The 20,750-nt window shown below is 45.0% G+C and overlaps 2 protein-coding genes across 2 annotated transcripts; one reads left to right on the top strand and one right to left on the bottom strand.

Moving 5' to 3' along the window:
- The first annotated feature begins 1,802 nt into the window (after positions 1-1,802).
- Positions 1,803-5,824, top strand: LOC124872150 (protein SET-like). Its single transcript, XM_047371869.1, has 8 exons — positions 1,803-2,034; positions 3,099-3,156; positions 3,230-3,372; positions 3,469-3,572; positions 3,652-3,765; positions 4,292-4,462; positions 4,642-4,761; positions 5,019-5,824. The coding sequence occupies exons 1-8, from the start codon at positions 1,965-1,967 to the stop codon at positions 5,037-5,039; spliced, it is 801 nt and encodes a 266-aa protein (XP_047227825.1). The 5' UTR covers positions 1,803-1,964; the 3' UTR covers positions 5,040-5,824.
- A 3,369-nt stretch (positions 5,825-9,193) lies between these two features.
- On the bottom strand, positions 9,194-18,706 carry skp2 (S-phase kinase-associated protein 2, E3 ubiquitin protein ligase). The gene is made up of 10 exons (XM_047371856.1): positions 18,550-18,706; positions 17,719-17,936; positions 17,163-17,274; positions 15,173-15,316; positions 13,411-13,545; positions 13,229-13,327; positions 13,020-13,147; positions 12,760-12,811; positions 10,744-10,851; positions 9,194-9,854 (listed from the first exon to the last, which is right to left on the bottom strand). Exons 1-10 carry the CDS (start codon positions 18,561-18,563, stop codon positions 9,635-9,637), a joined length of 1,230 nt encoding a protein of 409 aa, XP_047227812.1. The 5' UTR covers positions 18,564-18,706; the 3' UTR covers positions 9,194-9,634.
- Positions 18,707-20,750: the final 2,044 nt, after the last annotated feature.

The raw sequence follows: 20,750 nt of genomic DNA, 5'->3' as shown, positions 1-20,750 counted from the left end.
TTCACATCAGCCTGGCTGTCTCTGCTCCTCAGATGATCTACTTTATTTCGATCGGCCTCATTTATCCACAAATCAACATTTCAGAAACATCCATATGATCCACACCTGTAACCGTCTGTGGAGCCTGGGTAGCTACACCCAGCAGGGATTATCTGACACACAATAACTCATAGAAGGAGTTGAATTCAGTGGGACATCAGAGAACTGAAGAACAATTACCAGCAGCTGCTCAGACAGGCAGAACTAACTCTGTTAACATGAAACTGGCTGATATTAAAATGAAATATGCTGCACTACTTTTAGTTTAACAGAATATTCAAGTTTAAAAAGAATGTTTCAGTGTCAAACAAATATGCAGTTTGTCCCACATTTAGATGGATGGTCAGTCCAATCACAGGCTGATCTTCCTTTATTATATATTAAATATAAAATTATACTATATATCGGAACAGAATAATTCATCTGCAGCAAAGATAGAACAAACGACAAGAGACAATGTACAAAAAATATAATAAAAAAATACAACAATAATAATAAAAAAACATGAGCATGTTCTTGTCTGTTGTTGGTGTTATGTTTCAGGTAGTGTTTATTATTGAGCAAAGAATGACATTTTTACTAATACCTGAACAGTGGATAAAAATATTTAATTATAAAACTTGATTATGATCCAGTTAATCAAAAATGTAAAGTCTGAAAGTCTAAGGAACCACCATATCTCTGGAACCGAGATGGTCCTCACACATAGACACTGGTCAGAAGGTCCAACAGAGACTGTACTTCCTGAGGCTTCTAGAAGTTCAACCTTCCACAGGAGCTGCTGGTCATCTTCTCCACTGCCATCATTAAGTCTGTCCTGTCTTCATCCATCTCAGTGTGGTTTGGATCATCCACAGAAGAGGACAGGTCCAGACTGCAATCAGGTCTGCAGAGAGAATCACCAGGGCTGACCTTCCCTCCAACCAGGACTCATACAGGTCCTTCTCAAAATATTAGGCCTCCATAAGACCTCAGCAGTGCCACAGGCTGATTGCCTCCATGCCACGCCGCATTGAAGCAGTCATTTCTGCAAAAGGATTCCCGACCAAGTATTGAGTGCATAACTGTACATGATTATTTGAAGGTTGACGTTTTTTGTATTAAAAACACTTTTCTTTTATTGGTCGGATGAAATATGCTAATTTTGTGAGATAGGAATTTTGGGTTTTCATGAGCTGTATGCCAAAATCATCCGTATTAAGACAATAAAAGACCTGAAATATTTCAGTTAGTGTGCAATGAATCTAAAATATATGAATATTAAATTTTTATCATGACATTATGGAAAATAATGAACTTTATCACAATATGCTAATATTTTGAGAAGGACCTGTACAGGTCCTGTTTTAGTCCTGGATGGAGGCGCTACAAGTCCGTCAGGTGGCGCTACAGAGTGCAATTAGAAAGCAGGTTGTCTCTCTGATGAACACTTAACCGTCCCCAGGTTGATACCAGGCATATTTTCTACAAAGTCTTTCTTTTCTGTTAAAGCACTGAATATATATACATTTACAAAAATATTCAATATAGCCTATTTCTAAAAGAAATGTCCTCATTGAGACCAAAGTGGAACCAAAGCCAAATTCCTTGTTTGTGTCACAAACTTGGCGAATCTGGCTGAATCTGATTCTGATATTGGGTGTACATGTACATTTTTATCCTTCAGTTCACACACAGTGTTGGCCAGTAAATCTGGTTCTGATTCTGAATCATTTCAGATCCATCCGATCACCTCCACCGCCCTCCGGTCCACCAGGGGCAGCAGAGAGCCGTACATGTGTTGACAGAGGCGGTTTGGTTTGTTCCCATCGTGGTGCTGCTGGTAGACTGTTGTTTGTGAGGAGAAGTAACTTTTGTCCTCAGGAGAAAGGATTTTACCCGCCCGGGATAAACTTCTGGTCTAAAGAGTGTCGGAGAGCGGTACCATGTCGGCCTCAGCGGCTAAAGCGAGCAGGAAGGAGAATTCAAACCACGACGGAGCAGATGAGACCTCCGGTAATAACGGTTATCCTCTCAGCGCCATTTTTTGCTGTTTGCCGTCATTATGCTGTCTTTATGTGGTCCTCACGGCCTCAGGCTCAGCTGCTGCACTGTTATTTACAACATATTGAATATTAAACCGCCTGGTTTTCCAAACAGCAACAGTTGATGTAGATGTTGAGATATTTCAGTGATGCAGCTGCAGCTAACTAGCCGCGTTAGCCTCTGTTAGCTTCTAGTAGCTTCTGTTAGCGTGTAGCCGTTACTTTACAATAAAGCAGACCAGCAATTGTTCAAAGTTTGGCTTGATAAATACTGTTTAAATGATAAAATATGTTTTATTCGTTTGAGTTTGGTTAAATATGAGCGTTTATTAATAATAAAGCTGCTGAGGGAGACCATTGCTGAGCTTATGGTTGTCACAGCAGACAGAGACCGAGCTCAGCCCGTTTTTCATTCAAACCAGGCCGCCTTAAACAGCAACAGGAAGGAGGGGGGTGGAGGGGCTGTGTGCGGAGGCAACATGCGGACCGCAGCCGGAGTCGGTCCATACAGAAAAACATAGTTTACATCTAGAAAGCCTGAAATACGGCTTCAGTGATTCCTGAAATGTACAAACTGCGTCTAGGAACACAGCATCTAGATCTATAGACATTATATGCGGATGTATATACGGATAAACGCACAGTGTATCCAGAAATCCTGTCTGGTTCCGGGAGTATACATGAGTTTAGAAGTCCAGAAATGTATATGCGCTGCATCAGCAGCAGAACCGGCAGCAGAACACAGAAACTCACAAAATGACCGTTTCATTTATAAAGGAAATATTATTCACTGAATCATGAATCTGAGTTTGGGAAATTCATTCAGTACATATTTTACAACATGAATGCCAACAGACTGAGGATGTGTATAAATTCAACATGCCGATTTTTTTAGTTGGACTTCTAAAGTTTCTTCTTTCATTTCCAAATTTTTATTTTAATAAATAATCTGGATCATAGTTAAATTTCCCCTTTTATTGATATTATTTTGGTAACTTTTCGCCCTAAAACCTAAAGTGAGGTTTGTGTTTCCAGAAAAAGAGCAGCAGGAAGCGATCGAACACATCGATGAAGTACAGAATGAAATCGACAGGTGAGTTTGAACCCGACGCTTCGTCACCGACACGTTTACTGCTGTGGTACCGACTGTTTGCTCTGTTTTCCAGATTAAACGAACAGGCGAGTGAAGAAATTTTAAAAGTAGAGCAGAAGTACAACAAGTTACGCCAGCCGTTCTTTCAGAAGAGATCAGAGCTCATAGCCAAAATCCCAAACTTCTGGGTCACAACATTCGTCAACCATCCACAAGGTAAAACACTCGGTTCTATGTTTTTAGTTCCAGTCGGGGTGAGGTTTCACATATCAGAACCAAAATAAAAACACCTGGTCTGACTGCTTGTTGTAGTTTCGGCGCTTCTGGGGGAGGAGGACGAGGAAGCTCTTCATTATCTGTCGAAGGTTGAAGTCACAGAGTTCGAGGACATCAAGTCTGGATACAGAATAGATTTTGTAAGTTCTCATTCTGTTGGGTTTGGTTCTGAATGAGATGTTTGTTTCTGACCACCTGTTCTCCCTTGTGTTCCTGCAGTCCTTTGACGAGAATCCATACTTTGAGAACAAAGTTCTCTCCAAAGAGTTTAATGTGAATGAGGGCGGAGATCCAGTTTCCAAATCTACTGAGATCAAATGGAAAGCTGGAAAGGTGCGTTTGTTTTGTTGAGGTCCGCCGGCAACACATAGAAAGTTCTGTAAAGTTCTGTAAAATGCAGCATTGCGGCTTCATTAAGGCTGAAAGGCTTCTGGTTGTAACAGTTGATTTGCTGTGTTGAGCTATAATAACACACAAAAATATCACCATCATAGTAAACATTTTCTGAATTCTGTCTAAGGATCCATCGTACATTTAAACGGAGATTCTGTCCTCCTTCGCATCACTGAATCCGATTGGAAACAAGAAGATCCCTGTGGTGTGCTGAGCATGTTGGAATAGTAGAGGAAAAATGAAATAAATCTCACACAACGAGATGAAAGTATCGAAGCATACGATCCAAACAGAACCATTTATCACAACGAAATATGATGGGTTAATCAGGTTCCTGGGAACGGAGTCTTCATAATCTGATCGGCCAATCGAAAGCAGACTCCTGAGTAAAGTGTGGTGATGTCACGGTCCTGGGCCAGTAGGAATGATGAATAACCCTGGAACTTTGTTTTTGGGAACTCTGCAGGATCTGACCAAACGAACCGGCCAGACGGCAAACAAAGCTGGGAAGAAGCGTCAGCATGAGGAGCCGGAGAGCTTCTTCACCTGGTTCACCGACCACTCAGACGCCGGAGCCGACGAGCTCGGAGAGGTGATCAAGGATGACATCTGGCCCAACCCTCTGCAGTACTACCTGGTAGGCATCAGTCCACTCCTCCCTGTAGAAACACCAGAATCTTCTGCTGAACCGACACGCTTGTTCCAGCAAACAACTTCATTAATGATCAGAACCCAGAGTCGGGTCAGAACTCAGTCTGGGTTCATACTGCGCTTTCACTGTCAGAGTTCTAACGGTCTGTCTGTGGATGGCCCAAGGTCCCCGACATGGAGGACGAGGAGGGTGAGGATGATGAAGAGGAGGACGAGGAGGGTCTGGAGGACATCGATGAAGGAGAGGAAGAGGAGGGTGAAGATGAGGATGGGGAAGATGGAGAGGTGAGAGTTGTTTATTTAAACATGTAGTGTTAAGAAAACGGGCTGCTTATTTCTACTGAACCGGTTCAGAACTTATGTCATCACATTTACCAGACAACTGGATCCATCTTGTAAACAGAAATAACCAGTTCCGTCAGATTTACTGGTTATGAACCAATGCAGCCGTGCTCTGTAGGAACGAGCAGAACCGTGACATTATATAATATGGTAATGGAGGGTGTTGACCCGGACCAACCTGTATCTGTTTGTGTTTCCAGGACGACGGAGAAGACGACTGAAGGCTTCAGTCGGCACCGTCCTCCTGTGATCCGTCTGAGGGAGGAAGTGTGGTTTTAGGAGGGAGGGGTTTTGTAAAAAGTCATTTTTTTGTTTCTAATATTTTTCCTCCTGTGTGTCGTCGACCCGTCTGCGTCGTCCTTCTGCGGGCCGTTCAATGAGACCAGCTTCGGGTCTGCCCGAGGAGGGCGCCGGACTCTCCTGTCATCGTTTCTCCACGTCTTCAGACACACAAGATAAAAACCCAATAACTTTGTAGCATTCTGCACGTCATTTCCCGTAGATTACAGAGGCGTACGTTAGTCTGAGATGGCGGTTCTGTTGTGTTTCCTAAAATAAGCCGTGGTGCAGTGAGAACCTAGCATCTTTAACCACTTTTCTATATATATAAATGTATATTGTATGGGGTGGTGGGGGGGCTTACAGATGAAGCAGCACCAGCTCGTTCCTCTCAGTCTCTAAATGTTTTTGCTCAGAAAGCCAGTTTAATCTGACCTGACTCGACCCGCTTCTTTTAAATAAAAACCCAAACTGGGAACCTGTTTCTGTTTCTCGGCCAATTTATAAAAAATCTGATTGGATCCTGAAATAAATTGGAGAGTTGAAGTTCTGCTCAACAGAAGTTTCTGGATGCAGAATTGAATCAGTTGGTCCAACATGAGAAGATGAGCTTTTCTAGATGTTCTGGCTTTCTGACGTGACCTTTAATAGTGATCAGATGTCCTTGCTAAATATGTCTCACCTCACTGGAAGTGACTTTTATAATAAACCAATATGGCCGAATCAACCTGGGAATGTGATGCTTTATTCGTCTCCAAAAGACTTTGCCTCAGACAGTTCTGCTGAGGTTCTACCTGATCTGGTAGAACAGTGGTTCCACCCTCTTGTTCTAGTAGCTAAAGTATAAAAATCAGAACATAAATATACACTGCTCCAAAAAATAAAGGAAACACTCAAATAACATCCTAGATCTGAATGAATGAAATATTCTCATTAAATACTTTGTTCTGTATAAAGTTAAATGTTCTGACAACAAAATCAGACAAAAATCATCAATGGAAATTAAATTTATGAACCAATGGAGGCCTGGATTTAGAGTCACAGACAAAATTAAAGTGAAAAAACTCACTAGAGGCTGATCCAACTTTGATGTAATGTCCTTAAAACAAGTCAAAATGAGGCTCAGTATTGTGTGTGACCTCCACGTGTCTGTATGACCTCCCTACAACACCTGGAGATGCTCCTGATGAGATGGTGGATGGTCTCCTGAGGGTTCTCCTCCCAGACCTGGACTAAAGCATCCACCAACTCCTGGACAGTCTGTGGAGCAACGTGACGTTGGTGGATGGAGCGAGACATGATGTCCCAGATGTGCTCAATCAGATTCAGGTTTGGGGAACAGGCGGGCCAGTCCATAGCTTCAATGTCTTCATCTTGCAGGAACTGCTGACACACTCCAGCCACATGAGGTCTAGCATTGTTCTGCAATAGGAGGAACCCAGGACCAACCACACCAGCATATGGTCTCACAAGGGGTCTGAGGATCTCATCTCAGTACCTAATGGCAGTCAGGTTACCTCTGGCGAGCTCATGGAAAGAAATGCCTCCCCACACCATTACTGACCCACTGCCAAACCAGTCATGCTGAAGGATGTTGCAGGCAGCAGATCTCTCTCCACGGTGTCTCCAGACTCTGTCACGTCTGTCACATGTTCTCAGTGTGAACCTGCTTTCATCTGTGAAGACCACAGGGCGCCAGTGGTGAATTTACCAATCCTGATGTTCTCTGGCAAATGCCAAGCGTCCTGCACGGTGTTGGGCTGTGAGCACAACCCCCATTTGTGGACGTCAGGCCCTCATACCATCCTCATAGAGTCGGTTTCTAACCGTTTGTGCAGACACATGCACATTTGTGGCCTGCTGGAGGTCATCTTGCAGGGCTCTGGCAGTGCTCCTCCTGTTCCTCCTTGCACAAAGGTGGAGGTAGTGGTCCTGCTGCTGGGATGTTGCCCTCCTACGGCCTCCTCCACGTCTCCTGGTGTACTGGCCTGTCTCCTGGTAGCGCCTCCAGGTTCTGGACACTACGCTGACAGACACAGCAAACCTTCTTGCCACAGCTGGCATTGATGCGCCATCCTGGATGAGCTGCACTACCTGAGCCACTTGTGTGGGTTGTAGAGTCCGTCTCATGCTACCATGAGTGTGAAAGCACCACCAACATTCAAAAGTGACCAAAACATCAGCCAGAAAGCATCGGTACTGAGAAGTGGTCTGTGGTCCCCACCTGCAGAACCACTCCTTTATTGACTGTCTTGATAATCACCAAAGATTTCCTCCTGTTGTCTTTTTCATTTGAACAACAAGATGTGAAATTAATTGTTAATCAGTGTTGCTTCCTAAGTGGACAGTTTGATTTCACAGAAGTTTGATTTACTTGGAGTTACAGGTCCTTCTCAAAATATTAGCATATTGTGATAAAGTTCTTTATTTTCCATAATGTAATAATGAAAATTTAACATTCATATATTTTAGATTCATTGCACACTAACTGAAATATTTCAGGTCTTTTATTGTCTTAATACGGATGATTTTGGCATACAGCTCATGAAAACCCAAAATTCCTATCTCACAAAATTAGCATATTTTATCCGACCAATAAAAGAAAAGTGTTTTTAATACAAAAAACGTCAACCTTCAAATAATCATGTACAGTTATGCACTCAATACTTGGTCGGGAATCCTTATGCAGAAATGACTGCTTCAATGCGGCGTGGCATGGAGGCAATCAGCCTGTGGCACTGCTGAGGTCTTATGGAGGCCCATGATGCTTCGATAGCGGCCTTTAGCTCATCCAGAGTGTTGGGTCTTGAGTCTCTCAACGTTCTCTTCACAATATCCCACAGATTCTCTATGGGGTTCAGGTCAGGAGAGTTGGCAGGCCAATTGAGCACAGTGATACCATGGTCAGTAAACCATTTACCAGTGGTTTTGGCACTGTGAGCAGGTGCCAGGTCGTGCTGAAAAATGAAATCTTCATCTCCATAAAGCTTTTCAGCAGATGGAAGCATGAAGTGCTCCAAAATCTCCTGATAGCTAGCTGCATTGACCCTGCCCTTGATAAAACACAGAGGACCAACACCAGCAGCTGACACGGCACCCCAGACCATCACTGACTGTGGGTACTTGACACTGGACTTCTGGCATTTTGGCATTTCCTTCTCCCCAGTCTTCCTCCAGACTCTGGCACCTTGATTTCCGAATGACATGCAGAATTTGCTTTCATCCGAAAAAAGTACTTTGGACCACTGAGCAACAGTCCAGTGCTGCTTCTCTGTAGCCCAGGTCAGGCGCTTCTGTACCTGTAGCCCATTTCCTGCACACGCCTGTGCACGGTGGCTCTGGATGTTTCTACTCCAGACTCAGTCCACTGCTTCCGCAGGTCCCCCAAGGTCTGGAATCGGCCCTTCTCCACAATCTTCCTCAGGGTCCGGTCACCTCTTCTCGTTGTGCAGCGTTTTCTGCCACACTTTTTCCTTCCCACAGACTTCCCACTGAGGTGCCTTGATACAGCACTCTGGGAACAGCCTATTCATTCAGAAATGTCTTTCTGTGTCTTACCCTCTTGCTTCAGGGTGTCAATAGTGGCCTTCTGGACAGCAGTCAGGTCGGCAGTCTTACCCATGATTGGGGTTTTGAGTGATGAACCAGGCTGGGAGTTTTAAAGGCCTCAGGAATCTTTTGCAGGTGTTTAGAGTTAACTCGTTGATTCAGATGATTAGGTTCATAGCTCGTTTAGAGACCCTTTTAATGATATGCTCATTTTGTGAGATAGGAATTTTGGGTTTTCATGAGCTGTATGCCAAAATCATCCGTATTAAGACAATAAAAGACCTGAAATATTTCAGTTAGTGTGCAATGAATCTAAAATATATGAATGTTAAATTTTCATCATGACATTATGGAAAATAATGAACTTTATCACAATATGCTAATATTTTGAGAAGGACCTGTATATTGTGTTGTTTAAGTGTTCGCTTTATTTTTTTCAGCAGTTTTTATAAACCGCCCAGGAGGTCTACAGTTCTCACCTGTGGGAGGAGTCGGACCTCCTCCGGTTTCCCACCAGGAAAAGAAGACGGACGCATTCAGACCCAAACAGTTTTTAGGAGTTTAATACTTCAGACTCACAGCAAATAAAAACAGTTTCAAGTAAAAACTAGATCGGACCCAAACCGCCGGGTTTGATCTCCTGATTAGTGAGTAAAACAAGTCGGATCACATTTCAACCTGCAGGGAACCAAAATATTTTCCATGAAAACTGTTCAGTGATTCCAACAGTCAGTCATTATTACAGCAGAAACATTCCCAAACTTCTAGGTTTGATTATTTTAACACATCACCAGAACCTACAGAGTCCAACATCAAAAAAAGTTCTTCTAAAAGCTCAACATGCGGCCCTAGAGGCCAAGTCCATCATCTGACCTCCGGTACCAGTAACACAAGTAAGACTGAATCTGGAACATCACCGAACCATGGCTCCATGTGTGCACCCGATGGTGCCACAGAAACTAAAACCCATAAAAATCCACGGCTCCAGTTAGAACCGGACCCTCAGTCTGCAGCTCCTGCTCCACATGGTCTGGTCCAGATGAGAGGGTGAGAGCCGGCTGGCCGGAGTGGGCCGGGCCACGCTGGAGAAGGGTCTGGAGTTGATGCTGATCCGAGGCATGTCCTTCTTTAAAGACGCCAGCTGGCTGTCCTGAACGAAGCCGAACACGTCCAGGAAGCCGAGGCTCGGGAGCATATTCCTCAGGTCACTGGGAACACAGGAGCAGGCAGGGAAACCAGTTACAGAACCCAGTTAGACCCAGAACAGCAGTTGCTTTTACAATAAAAACAAGATAAAGAAAAACATGAAAATATTTGGAACTCTTTATTCAGCGGCTGTTCACCTTTCAGGTCCGTTTCTAAAGCCAGAACATTCTGGTGTCAAACCTGAAACCTGCGCAGAATTTAAACAGGTAAATGCTCCTCTGTTAAACATCTGGTTCCAACTGCAGCGATCACCTTCACTCTTCAGGTTCTTGGCTTTAGAATCACAACAGAACTCAAATTACAGCATTTATATCCACAACCCTCTGAGGCCTGGGAGATGATCAGAGCTTGGGACGTTTCAGAACCAAACCCCGCTTTAAACTGAACCACAACCTTCTCCCTGAACCGTCTGCTGAGTCCCTTGGTCTTCATGATGCTGGTTGTTCTCTAATGTTCTCTGAAGAACCTCTCAGGCCACAAACAGAACAGGACCTCTGGAGGCGTTTAGTTAGACCGACTTTATTTAGGGGCATCAGACTAAAAAACTCAGATCTTTACTGATTTTACTAAGTGGTGTGGGGACTTTTGCACAGCTAGATGTTTGAATGTGTCTGAATTCCAGCTTCTCTCTGATGGACACCATGAACATCTCAGCCTGATGGTTCAGATACTCTGCTGGAAACTCATCAGCATGTTTGTAACCTGCCTGTTTTCTTTAGGGTTAGGGTCATATTCCCCGTGTGCACCGACCCGACCAATAAAGCTGGTTCTGATTCTTATAATACCTTTAACAATCAGTTCCAGTATTCTGTGAAAACTGCAGATTTTACCCTGAAGAACCAATGTTTTCATGGTGCAGCATCTCCCAGCCTCCTGCCGGGTCTAACTTACGAGAGCGCAGCGAGGTGGATGTGGTAGCAGCGACTCAGAGACAGGTGGTGCAGGTTCTTCAGCTGCTTCAGAACAGGGAAGCTGTCGGCCGTCAGCAGGGTGCTGTCGCTGTGAACAGACAGAAAACTGTCACCAACTGCTGCAGGACCACCACTGGACACATGGAGGCAGCAACAGGAAACTAAAGCTCTGAGCAGACATTTAAATACAGTCATGAATCAGCAGGTCAAAGTTTGCTTTTACAGCAGGAAGAACAAGTATTTAATACGCTGCTGAGTCTGCAGGTTCTCCAACCTCCAAAGCTTGTAGAAGTCTTTCATTTTTATCAGAAGTTCTCTTCAACTGTGAGAGATTAAATTTAAAACAAAAATCCAGAAAATCACATTGTGTGTTTTTTAAGTCATTAATCAGCATTTTATTTCATGACATCAGTATTTGATCCCCTACCAACCAGTAAGAATCCCAGTTCTCTCAGACCTGTTGGTTCTTCTTTAAGAAGTCCTCCTGGTCTCCACTCATTACCTGGATTAACTGCACCTGTTTGAACTCGTTACACTGGATAAAAGACACCTGTCCACACAAACAATCTCCAACCTCTCCACCATGACCAAGACCAGAGAGCTGTGTGAGGACATCAGGGGTAAAATAGTGGACCGGCACCAGGCCCAGCAGCTTGGTGAGAAGACAGTAACTGTTCAAGATGACACTGAATCTCCTACAGTCTGGGGCTCCAAGCAAGATCTCACCTGGTGGGGCATCAATGATCATGAGGAAGGTGAGGGATCAGCCCAGAACTACACAGCAGGACCTAGTCAATGACCTGAAGAGAGCTGGGACCACAGTCTCAAAGAAGACCATCAGTAACACACTACGCCTCCATGGATTAAAATCCTGCAGCGCTGCAAGGTCCTCCTGCTCAAGCCAGCGCAGGTCCAGGCCCGTCTGAAGTTAGCCAAGGACCATCTGGATGATCCAGAGGAGGAATGGGAGAAGGTCCGGAGGTCAGATGAGACAAAAATAAAGCTTTTTCGTCTAAACTCCTCTCGCCGTGTTTGGAGGAAGAAGGATGAGGACAACCTCAAGAACACCATCCCTACCATGAAGCATGGAGGTGGAAACATCATTCTGTGGATGTTTTCTGCAAAGAGGACAGGATGACTACACTGTACTGAGTGGAGGGTGGATGGGTCCATGTATCAGGAGATCTTAGCCAACAACCTCCTTCCCTCAGTAAGAGCATTGAAGATGGAACATGGCTGGGTCTTTCAGCAGGACAACGACCTGAAGCACACAGCCAGGGCAGCGAAGGAGTGGCTCCATAAGAAGCATCTCAAGGTCCTGGAGTGTCCTAGCCGGTCTCCAGACCTGAACCCAATCGAACATCTTTGGAGGAGCTGAAAGTCTGTATCGTCCAGCAACAGCCCTGAAACCTGAAGGACCTGGAGAAGATCTGTATGGAGGACCGGTCCAAAATCCCTGCTGCAGTGTCTGCAAACCTCATCAAGAACTACAGGAAACGTCTGAGATCTGGAATTACAAACCAAGGTTTCTGTACCAAATATTAAGTTTTGTTTTTCTGATGGATTAAATACTGATGTCATGAAATAAAATGCTAATTCATTACTTAACACCAACCCTGTGGATAACAGTCCAACTGTTGCTATGGAGACATGGTTCCTGCACATCATCATGGAAATACTTCACTGCCCGACTTAAATGATCATCCCTTTACGTTCCTTTTAAACAAGGAAGGAAAGGAGGAGTCTATGGGATAGGGAATAAAATCTAGAAAAACTTTCTTTTTCCAACTAATCCAGACCTGGAAAATACTGAAATCTAATTCCAGACATCACAGGAACCCTCTGGAGAACTTAAGATGCCACCCTTAGCTCAGATTAAAGCTCAGATTAAAGCTCAGACCTTCTCACTGAGAAGATTGGAAAATAGGAGCTGTTTCCATGTCTTCACCAGGAAGTCCACATGTGGATGAGAAACCGTAAATACAGGTGGTCCTACCTGAGATCTAACGTTTGAATGTTTGGACATCTCTCTACCAGAACCTTCACATCTGCAAAAATAACATGAAAAATGTTTCAGGACAGGAAAATTGTTCATTTGGAAGAACTTCAGCAGAATCACAGAAACTGAGAGGAAAGAATTAAACCCAAAGGAAAAACTGAAGCATAAAAACAGGTTCGAGTTCAATTAAGAACTCCAGACAAGCTCCAGGAATCCTGGAGAACTTTTGATGGGGTCGATCCCGCCCCGTTGCTCACCGTCCAGCGCCAGGCTCTCTCTGTAGCCGCTCAGGTTCAGGGCCGTGACGCTGGGACTCAGATGATTCACCACGCTCCGCACATGGTCTCTGCTGAAGATGCACCACGAGACGTTTACCTGCTCCAAACTGAAACAGGGACACAGAGGGGCTCAGTCTCAGGAACAGAACCATCCGGTACCGGTAGAACAGACAAAGCCATGAGCTGACCTGCAGCAGGATGTCAGCATGTCGGACAGAGCCGCAGCCGAGAAACCGGAGCAGCCGCTCAGGTTGAGCTGCAGCAGGTTGCAGTTCTTCGCCAGGCAGCTGGGAGACCAAACGCAGACAGAACCATCAATACAAGTTCTACAGTCCTCACACTGACGAGCCAACGGTGCCGACCCGTTTACCTGATGATGCTGTCAGAGAGCTGCAGAGCCTCCAGGCTCAGATACTGAAGCTGCCTGCAGCCCCGGATGATGCTCTGCAGAGCTGAGGTGGGAATGATGGAGCTGGAGAGATCCAGTTCTACAAGCTGCAGTGTTCTGGAACCAGAATACAAAACTATCAGGTGCAGCTCTTCGTGAAAGTATTCACACCCCTTTAACACCACGTCTGAACCACAAACATTAGGGTGTTCTATGAGACAGAACCGCCAGGAAGAAAAACGATTCATGGTTTCAACATTTTTCACAAAACAAAATCTGAAAAGTGCGGCAGGTATTTGTTTTCAACCATCTTTATGATGACCTCCCTAAATAAAACCCAGTACAACCAAGTGTCTTCAGAAGCCCTCTAATCAAGAACCAGACTGAGCGGTTCTGGTTCTGGCCTCAGAGGTTCTTTAGAGGTTATTAGAGAACAACCAGCATCATGAAAATGTCTGCTGGAGGAAAAACTAACACTGAACACCCCATCTTCATAGTGAAGCATGGTGGAGGCAGCATCATGCTGTGGGGATGCTTTTCCTCAACAGGGGCGGGGAAGCTGTCAGAGTTGATGGATAGAGCTAAATGCAGACGATGGATGGAGCCAAATGCAGACGATGGATGGAGCTAAATGCAGACGATGGATGGAGCCAAATGCAGACGATGGATGGAGCCAAATGCAGACGATGGATGGAGCCAAATGCAGACGATGGATGGAGCCAAATGCAGACGATGGATGGAGCCAAATGCAGACGATGGATGGAGCCAAATGCAGACGATGGATGGAGCCAAATGCAGACGATGGATGGAGCCAAATGCAGACGATGGATGGAGCCAAATGCAGACGATGGATGGAGCCAAATGCAGACGATGGATGGAGCTAAATGCAGACGATGGATGGAGCCAAATGCAGACGATGGATGGAGCCAAATGCAGACGATGGATGGAGCCAAATGCAGACGATGGATGGAGCCAAATGCAGACGATGGATGGAGCCAAATGCAGACGATGGATGGAGCCAAATGCAGACGATGGATGGAGCCAAATGCAGACGATGGATGGAGCCAAATGCAGACGATGGATGGAGCCAAATGCAGACGATGGATGGAGCCAAATGCAGACGATGGATGGAGCCAAATGCAGACGATGGATGGAGCCAAATGCAGACGATGGATGGAGCTAAATCCAGGACAATCCTGCAAGAAAAACTGTTAGAGGCTGCAGAAGACCTGAGACTGGGTGGAGGTTCACCTTCCAGCAGAAGAACCACCCTGAACATACAGCCAGAGATACAATGGATGGTTTAAATCAAAGCAGGTTTGGGTCTTAGAATGGCCTAGTCAAAGCCCAGACCTAAATCCTACTGAATCTGTGGTGAGACTTGAAAACTGATCACAGATGTTCTCCATCCAGTCTGGCTGAGTTTGAGATGTTTTACAAAGAAGAACGAGGAGAACCTTCAGTGTCGACAGTGAAACCTGGTAGAGAACCTGAAGGTTTGGCTGAGAAAGGTGGTTCTGAGTTCTGACTCACTGGGCCTAAATATAAATGCACGCCACACTTTTCAGATTTGCGGTTAGTAAAATCATGAATTATTTCTGTCCTTGTTGGGGCAAATTAAAACCATCAGAACCTAGAACTGAACCACGATCCGAGCTGATTACCATCAGCCCTGAACGGGCCTACCCAGACCTGTAAAAACGTGTTCAAGACACAGAACCATAAACACAAGATTTGGACTCACCGAGGTTCTGGGAGCTCCAGCTTTGTGACAAAAGCCCGAGGGCAGCGCAACCGGTGGACTCCGGTCTTCAGAACATGCTGTAGAGCCAAGCCCGTGTGGGTCAGGCCCTCCAGGTCCACGCTGTGCCACAGAGACTCATCCAACCTGAGACAAACACAGGAAAGGTTACCACAGAACCAGCAACACGACCCGGAATTAGATCCTGGACCATCAGGAAGAAAAATGTCCCTTTAACCAATCATGCTTGTATGTCCAGCTGGTTCTGGTTCTGTGTATTTTCATGCTGGTTAAATCCACCCAGACCTGAAGCGGCCAGCAGAGTTGTTCTGAGTCCGTTTCAGAGCGGTTCTGCTGACAAACATTTTGTCAGCAGAACAAAAGCTACTCTACCTGTTCTGTTTCTGCAGAACCTTTGAAATATGCTGTGAAAGGAGCTCAGCTCAGGTTCTGCAGAATCAAACCAACAGATAAAGAATAACACATCTGATCCGGGCCAGTCAGAACCTTATCCCAAACCTGAAACTCACACCAATTATAGTTTGGTTTGTTTACCAGGTCTTAGCGCAAAAACTGACATCTGGTTCTGGTTCTGGTAAAAAAAAAAAAAAAACGTAAACAGGGATAAAAATGAGCAACTTTGGTTTTCAGGAAATGTTCTGGTCCAGAAAGTTGATCCGTTGCTCCATAATGTTCTGGGTCGGTAAACCCAACCAAATGGATCAACAGCAGGAGAAATGGACCTAAAGGTCCTCACACTCAGTCCAGGTTCAGGACGTGTTGGATCAATGAATCTGAACAGAACAAGTTCTGTTTAAACCTGAAAGGTTCTGTTTCAGCTTGAGGTCCAAAAAATAAAGACAAAACTGCAGAATTTCTATTTTTTTTAATGAATCAAATGAATGAATAAAAATTAAAAGGGACATTAATGAATCTCTACGATGTGTTTCAGTGATTACTGGAATAAATTAGGGATGGGTACCATTTAAACCGACACGGTACCAATACCTGGTACCCGGGAATCGGTACTCAACGCTACCGGTTCTTGGTACTTTTGTGATTGTTTATGTTGGAATAAATGTTCATTTGTTTAATAATAAAATCTTTTTTAACATTTTTACCTCTTAATATTTAAACATGAAAACAACATCCAGAGGTTTGAATTGTAACATCTCAGATGTTTCAAACATTTCTTCTCCATGTTTCTGGCTGCAGACGACCAGTCGCTAGGATGCAGGAGTTGTAGATCTGAAGCTGACGAGAAAGATCTGGTGCTTCACCAGGAGCTTCCTCAGATTAGAAGTATTCCCATCGCTGGTCTTGCACATTGCATCAGAAATATTGCAGCGAGCGTAATCTGCACCGCTTTTTGAAAAGTGGAGCCATACTTTCAGCGCTTTCTATCAGCCGTGCTTTGTTGACGGTACCAGCGGCTGCTGACGTCATTACGTTCCTGTGGGTGCAATGCTGTGTTCATGTCCGGCATGGAAAATCGCCCGCTCTCCCACTCCCTCATCGTCACAATGATGCATTTGGTACGGAAACATGGTACCGTTTGATTTTATGTGAATCAGTACTCTGTAGTACCGATGGAATTCGGTCGGTACCAAAGGAGTAACGACTTCGGTACCCATCCCTACCGATATCAACATCCAATATTATTAATCCGCTCCCCAGGACTTATCGGACCGATACCGACATGTTAACCAGCATCGGACTGACACCGATGTTAAAGCCGGTTCATCGTGCTTCCTTGCTCTCATTCTAATTTACTGAATATGAAACATCTTCTAAGCATAGAAAGTGCTCCTGATCCGTTTCATATCTGCACCCAGATTGACACACAGTTGCTCTGCCGGGGGTTCTACTGGAGTTCTACAGGAACAGGTTCGCTGTTTCCTCGCCACTTATCCAGAGCTAAGTGACACTAACAACAAGCAGTTGTTCTTTCAGAACCCTGACAGTACCACCGTGGTCCGATTTCTAGACTTACGCCAGTCGATGCCAGCGCTTACACACTGCAGAGACTCTGAGCAGGTCCTGCAGAGGGAGGCAGAAGTAGACCCTGAGGAGCAGCTCGTCTGGAAGATGATCCCATAAAACACCTGCAGAGAGGAAAACTGTTTTATTACTCAGAAAAACATAAAGGCTCATTTTCAGCGGCAGGTTGCCTTGAACTCGGTAAAAACGTTCATAGAGTGAACACAGAAACACTTCTAAAACACACACTGAATATAACAGTATATTATTAATAATAAAATGTTAACAAACGCTGTTACATTATGTGTGGATATTGATTGTCCAGGAGCCACTTCTCTACTGATTTAGAGACATTTCTAGTTGGAGATGTTCCTGAGATCTGTGGGTCAGGTGTCCAGGTGTGTGATGCTCTCCCAGAAAAAGACTACGGCCCAAAACGGCTTTATCTAAAGGGAACCACAGTCTCCTCTGCTCTGGGCTCCCAACTAAGAAAATGATATTTTAATAGAATATGACAATAAAAGGAGTTTGTTTGGACAATCTTTCAATGATTGAAGTGGTTTTCCCACCTGATGTGGATTGCCTCCTCCTCCTGGACCTCCTGGCCAGAACAAAGTCGTTCTCCTTTCCCCTGGAGACCAGCCGGGGATGTTTGGGTCTGGGTGACCGCTGCAGGACCAGTTCTGTCGGGGTGGACTCGGAGCCCAGGCCCTCAGAGAGGCAGCTCTTCCTCTTGTTCCTGACGGGGTGCTGGAGGTTCATGCAGGGCAGCTCCTGCAGAGGCATGCTGCATGGATGGAAGAAGCTCAGATCAGTTTTACAGACCTAAATAATTCATATTTTCTTCCAGAAACCTCTCAGAGAGACATTGAAGCTCCTGCAGGGAATAGCTGGATGGTAGAAGCAGCTCAGATCAGCTTTAATCCCAACTTTAATCCCCGTTTTCCTGCACGAAGCTCTCAGTAAAAAGCTGCAGCTCTTGCTGTCCGCCATATTGATCTTGATAACAGGGAGGAAACCGCGCAAATTGTAACCCTAAAACTCACCAGAAAGAGCCCAGTCAGCCTCACCACAGACTGGCGGAGGTTTATACTGGTCTAACTGGTTTCATCTGGGGTTAAAAAACACTGGAACAACTAATCAGCGCTAGTTAACAGGATCAGGCGGATTGAGGCGCTTTTTAACATTAATACCGTCAGATTATTAATAGAAGCATGATCAGTCTGACTGTTCAAAATAATTCATAATCCCCAGGAAACAGATTACTTGATCAAATGATTTCATCCCAAAGAGGAGTTCATTTGATCTGTTTTATGTAAGCTGTTAGTCTGCGCTCTTCCCTCCACATTAATCTGCTAGAAAAACGTTTGAAACATGAAATAAACCTGCAAGGATCCCACCTTCCCTCAGACATCCCGCTTTTCCAGGTTATTCCCGGTAATCCTGCCGTTTAATCCGGAATTTCACTCTGAATCTTCTCTCTGCGCTCCAAACTCAGACTCTTTAAACCTGCCGCCACCACACACGCGCCCTGTTTTCATGACGTAGGATGATGTGTCGTCACAACATGACGTGGGCTCACTGACGGGGAGTACCGCCACCTACCGTCAAGGAGGATGTAGGACAGAATCACATTACCTTTTTCTTGCTCTAGTTTCAGATCATCTATCCATCCATCCACACATCCATCCATCCATCATCCATCCATCCATCCATCCACCCATCTATCCATCCATCCATCCATCCATCCATCCATCCACCAATTCATCCATCCATCCACACATCCATCCATCCATCCATCCATCCACACATCCATCCACACATCCATCCATCCATCCATCCATCCACACATCCATCCACACATCCATCCATCCATCCATCCATCCACACATCCATCCATCCATCCATCCATCCACACATCCATCCACACATCCATCCATCCATCCATCCATCCACCAATTCATCCATCCATCCACACATCCATCCATCCATCCATCCATCCACACATCCATCCATCCATCCATCCATCCATTCATCCATCCTTCCATTCATCCATCCATCCATCCATCCATCCATCCACACATCCATCCATCTATCCATCCATCCCTCCCTCCATCCATCATCCATCCATCCATCTATCCATCCATCCCTCCCTCCATCCATCATCCATCCATCCATCCACCCATCCATCCACACATCCATCCATCCATCCACCCATCCATCCCTCCCTCCATCCATCCCTCCCTCCCTCCCTCCCTCCATCCATCCCTCCCTCCCTCCCTCCATCCACCCATCCATCCCTCCCTCCATCCCTCCCTCCCTCCCTCCCTCCATCCATCCCTCCCTCCCTCCCTCCATCCATCCCTCCCTCCCTCCCTCCATCCACCCATCCATCCCTCCCTCCATCCCTCCCTCCCTCCCTCCCTCCATCCATCCCTCCCTCCCTCCCTCCATCCATCCCTCCCTCCCTCCCTCCATCCATCCACCCATCCATCCATCCATCCACCCATCCATCCATCCATCCATCCATCCCTCCATCCCTCCCTCCCATTCTATTCTATTCTATTCTGCAGTTTGGTTTAACAGCCAGTAGATGTCGCTATAAGCAGCTCTATAATAAAAGGCAGTTATAAAATCCTTCTTTTTGTTGTAGATCATTACATTCTGACCACATCTGTGGGACACTTTAACTAGACCACTCAGAGGCCTTAAACGGCTGCGGTTTCTTTGTGTTTTTCTTTTTTCTTTTTTTACCACAAACAACAGAGAAAAATCTGTTCATGATTTTCTGTGTTTGTATAATTATAGACTGATATGTTCCTCTGAGACCTGTCAGAACCTTTTTAGATGTTTTGAAAAAGAAAGCTGCAGGAAGCCAGTTTCAGAGCAGTTAGATGGATTATTGTTGCCTCAGCTGCCAAAAGCGCTCCTGGTTCTATTATGATCCAACACCACTGCCTCTTATGTTCATACTTAAACCTTCCTGGTCATAAAATAACTGTTAATAAGCTGTAACGTGAAAGATGTAAAACAGCCTGAGCCCGTATCGTGTTTTTGTTGCTTTCAGGACTCGCTTTGAATCGATTTTTATTTTGCTTCTGCAGAAGGAAACGTCTCTGGGCTTTAACACCCCTTCATAGATCTGCTGCTATCTTTTTGTTGTAGTTTTCTGGTAATTTATGGATTTATTAGGAATTATATTCTGAGGATTTAAATGATGGATGAAAAGTTTCCTGTCTGAGCCCTCACAGATGTTTAGAGATGTTATTTGAGTTTTGGAGCATTTCCTGGGAACGTGCAGCCTGACCTTCATATGGTGCAGATTAAATGACTTCATAACAGGAGATCTAAACGACTTCGTTCAGCTGCTTCTGGTTTACATTCAACTTTATATTTAGTCCTAAATTTTCAACACAAGGCGTCCGCTAACTTCAGCCACCAGAGCAGATAAAGATCCATGGTTCCTGGATGGATCTATAGATGTTAACGATGAAGAAAGCTTTGAAGAAGATGAGTGAAGCATGTCGGTGTTTTCAGATTTGGACAGATAATAACTCTAGGAAGGCGTGCATTTGAACGTTCTGACTGCAGACACATGGAA

Source organism: Girardinichthys multiradiatus, chromosome 8 (genome assembly GCF_021462225.1).
Source record: "Girardinichthys multiradiatus isolate DD_20200921_A chromosome 8, DD_fGirMul_XY1, whole genome shotgun sequence".
Taxonomy (NCBI): Eukaryota; Metazoa; Chordata; class Actinopteri; order Cyprinodontiformes; family Goodeidae; genus Girardinichthys; species Girardinichthys multiradiatus.
This window is presented reverse-complemented; position numbering and strand designations above follow the sequence as displayed.

Bases quoted from the DNA above. Each gene is read 5' to 3' on its own strand.
- LOC124872150 (XM_047371869.1), top strand. From the start codon at position 1,965: ATGTCGGCCTCAGCGGCTAAAGCGAGCAGGAAGGAGAATTCAAACCAC. The intron at 2,035-3,098 runs GTAATAACGGTT...TTGTGTTTCCAG, and splicing joins CGGAGCAGATGAGACCTCCG to AAAAAGAGCAGCAGGAAGCG. The intron at 4,463-4,641 runs GTAGGCATCAGT...GGATGGCCCAAG, and splicing joins ACCCTCTGCAGTACTACCTG to GTCCCCGACATGGAGGACGA.
- skp2 (XM_047371856.1), bottom strand. The intron at 12,812-13,019 runs GTGAGCAACGGG...TTATTTTTGCAG, and splicing joins AGAGAGCCTGGCGCTGGACG to ATGTGAAGGTTCTGGTAGAG. The intron at 9,855-10,743 runs GTAAGTTAGACC...CTGTGTTCCCAG, and splicing joins ATCCACCTCGCTGCGCTCTC to TGACCTGAGGAATATGCTCC.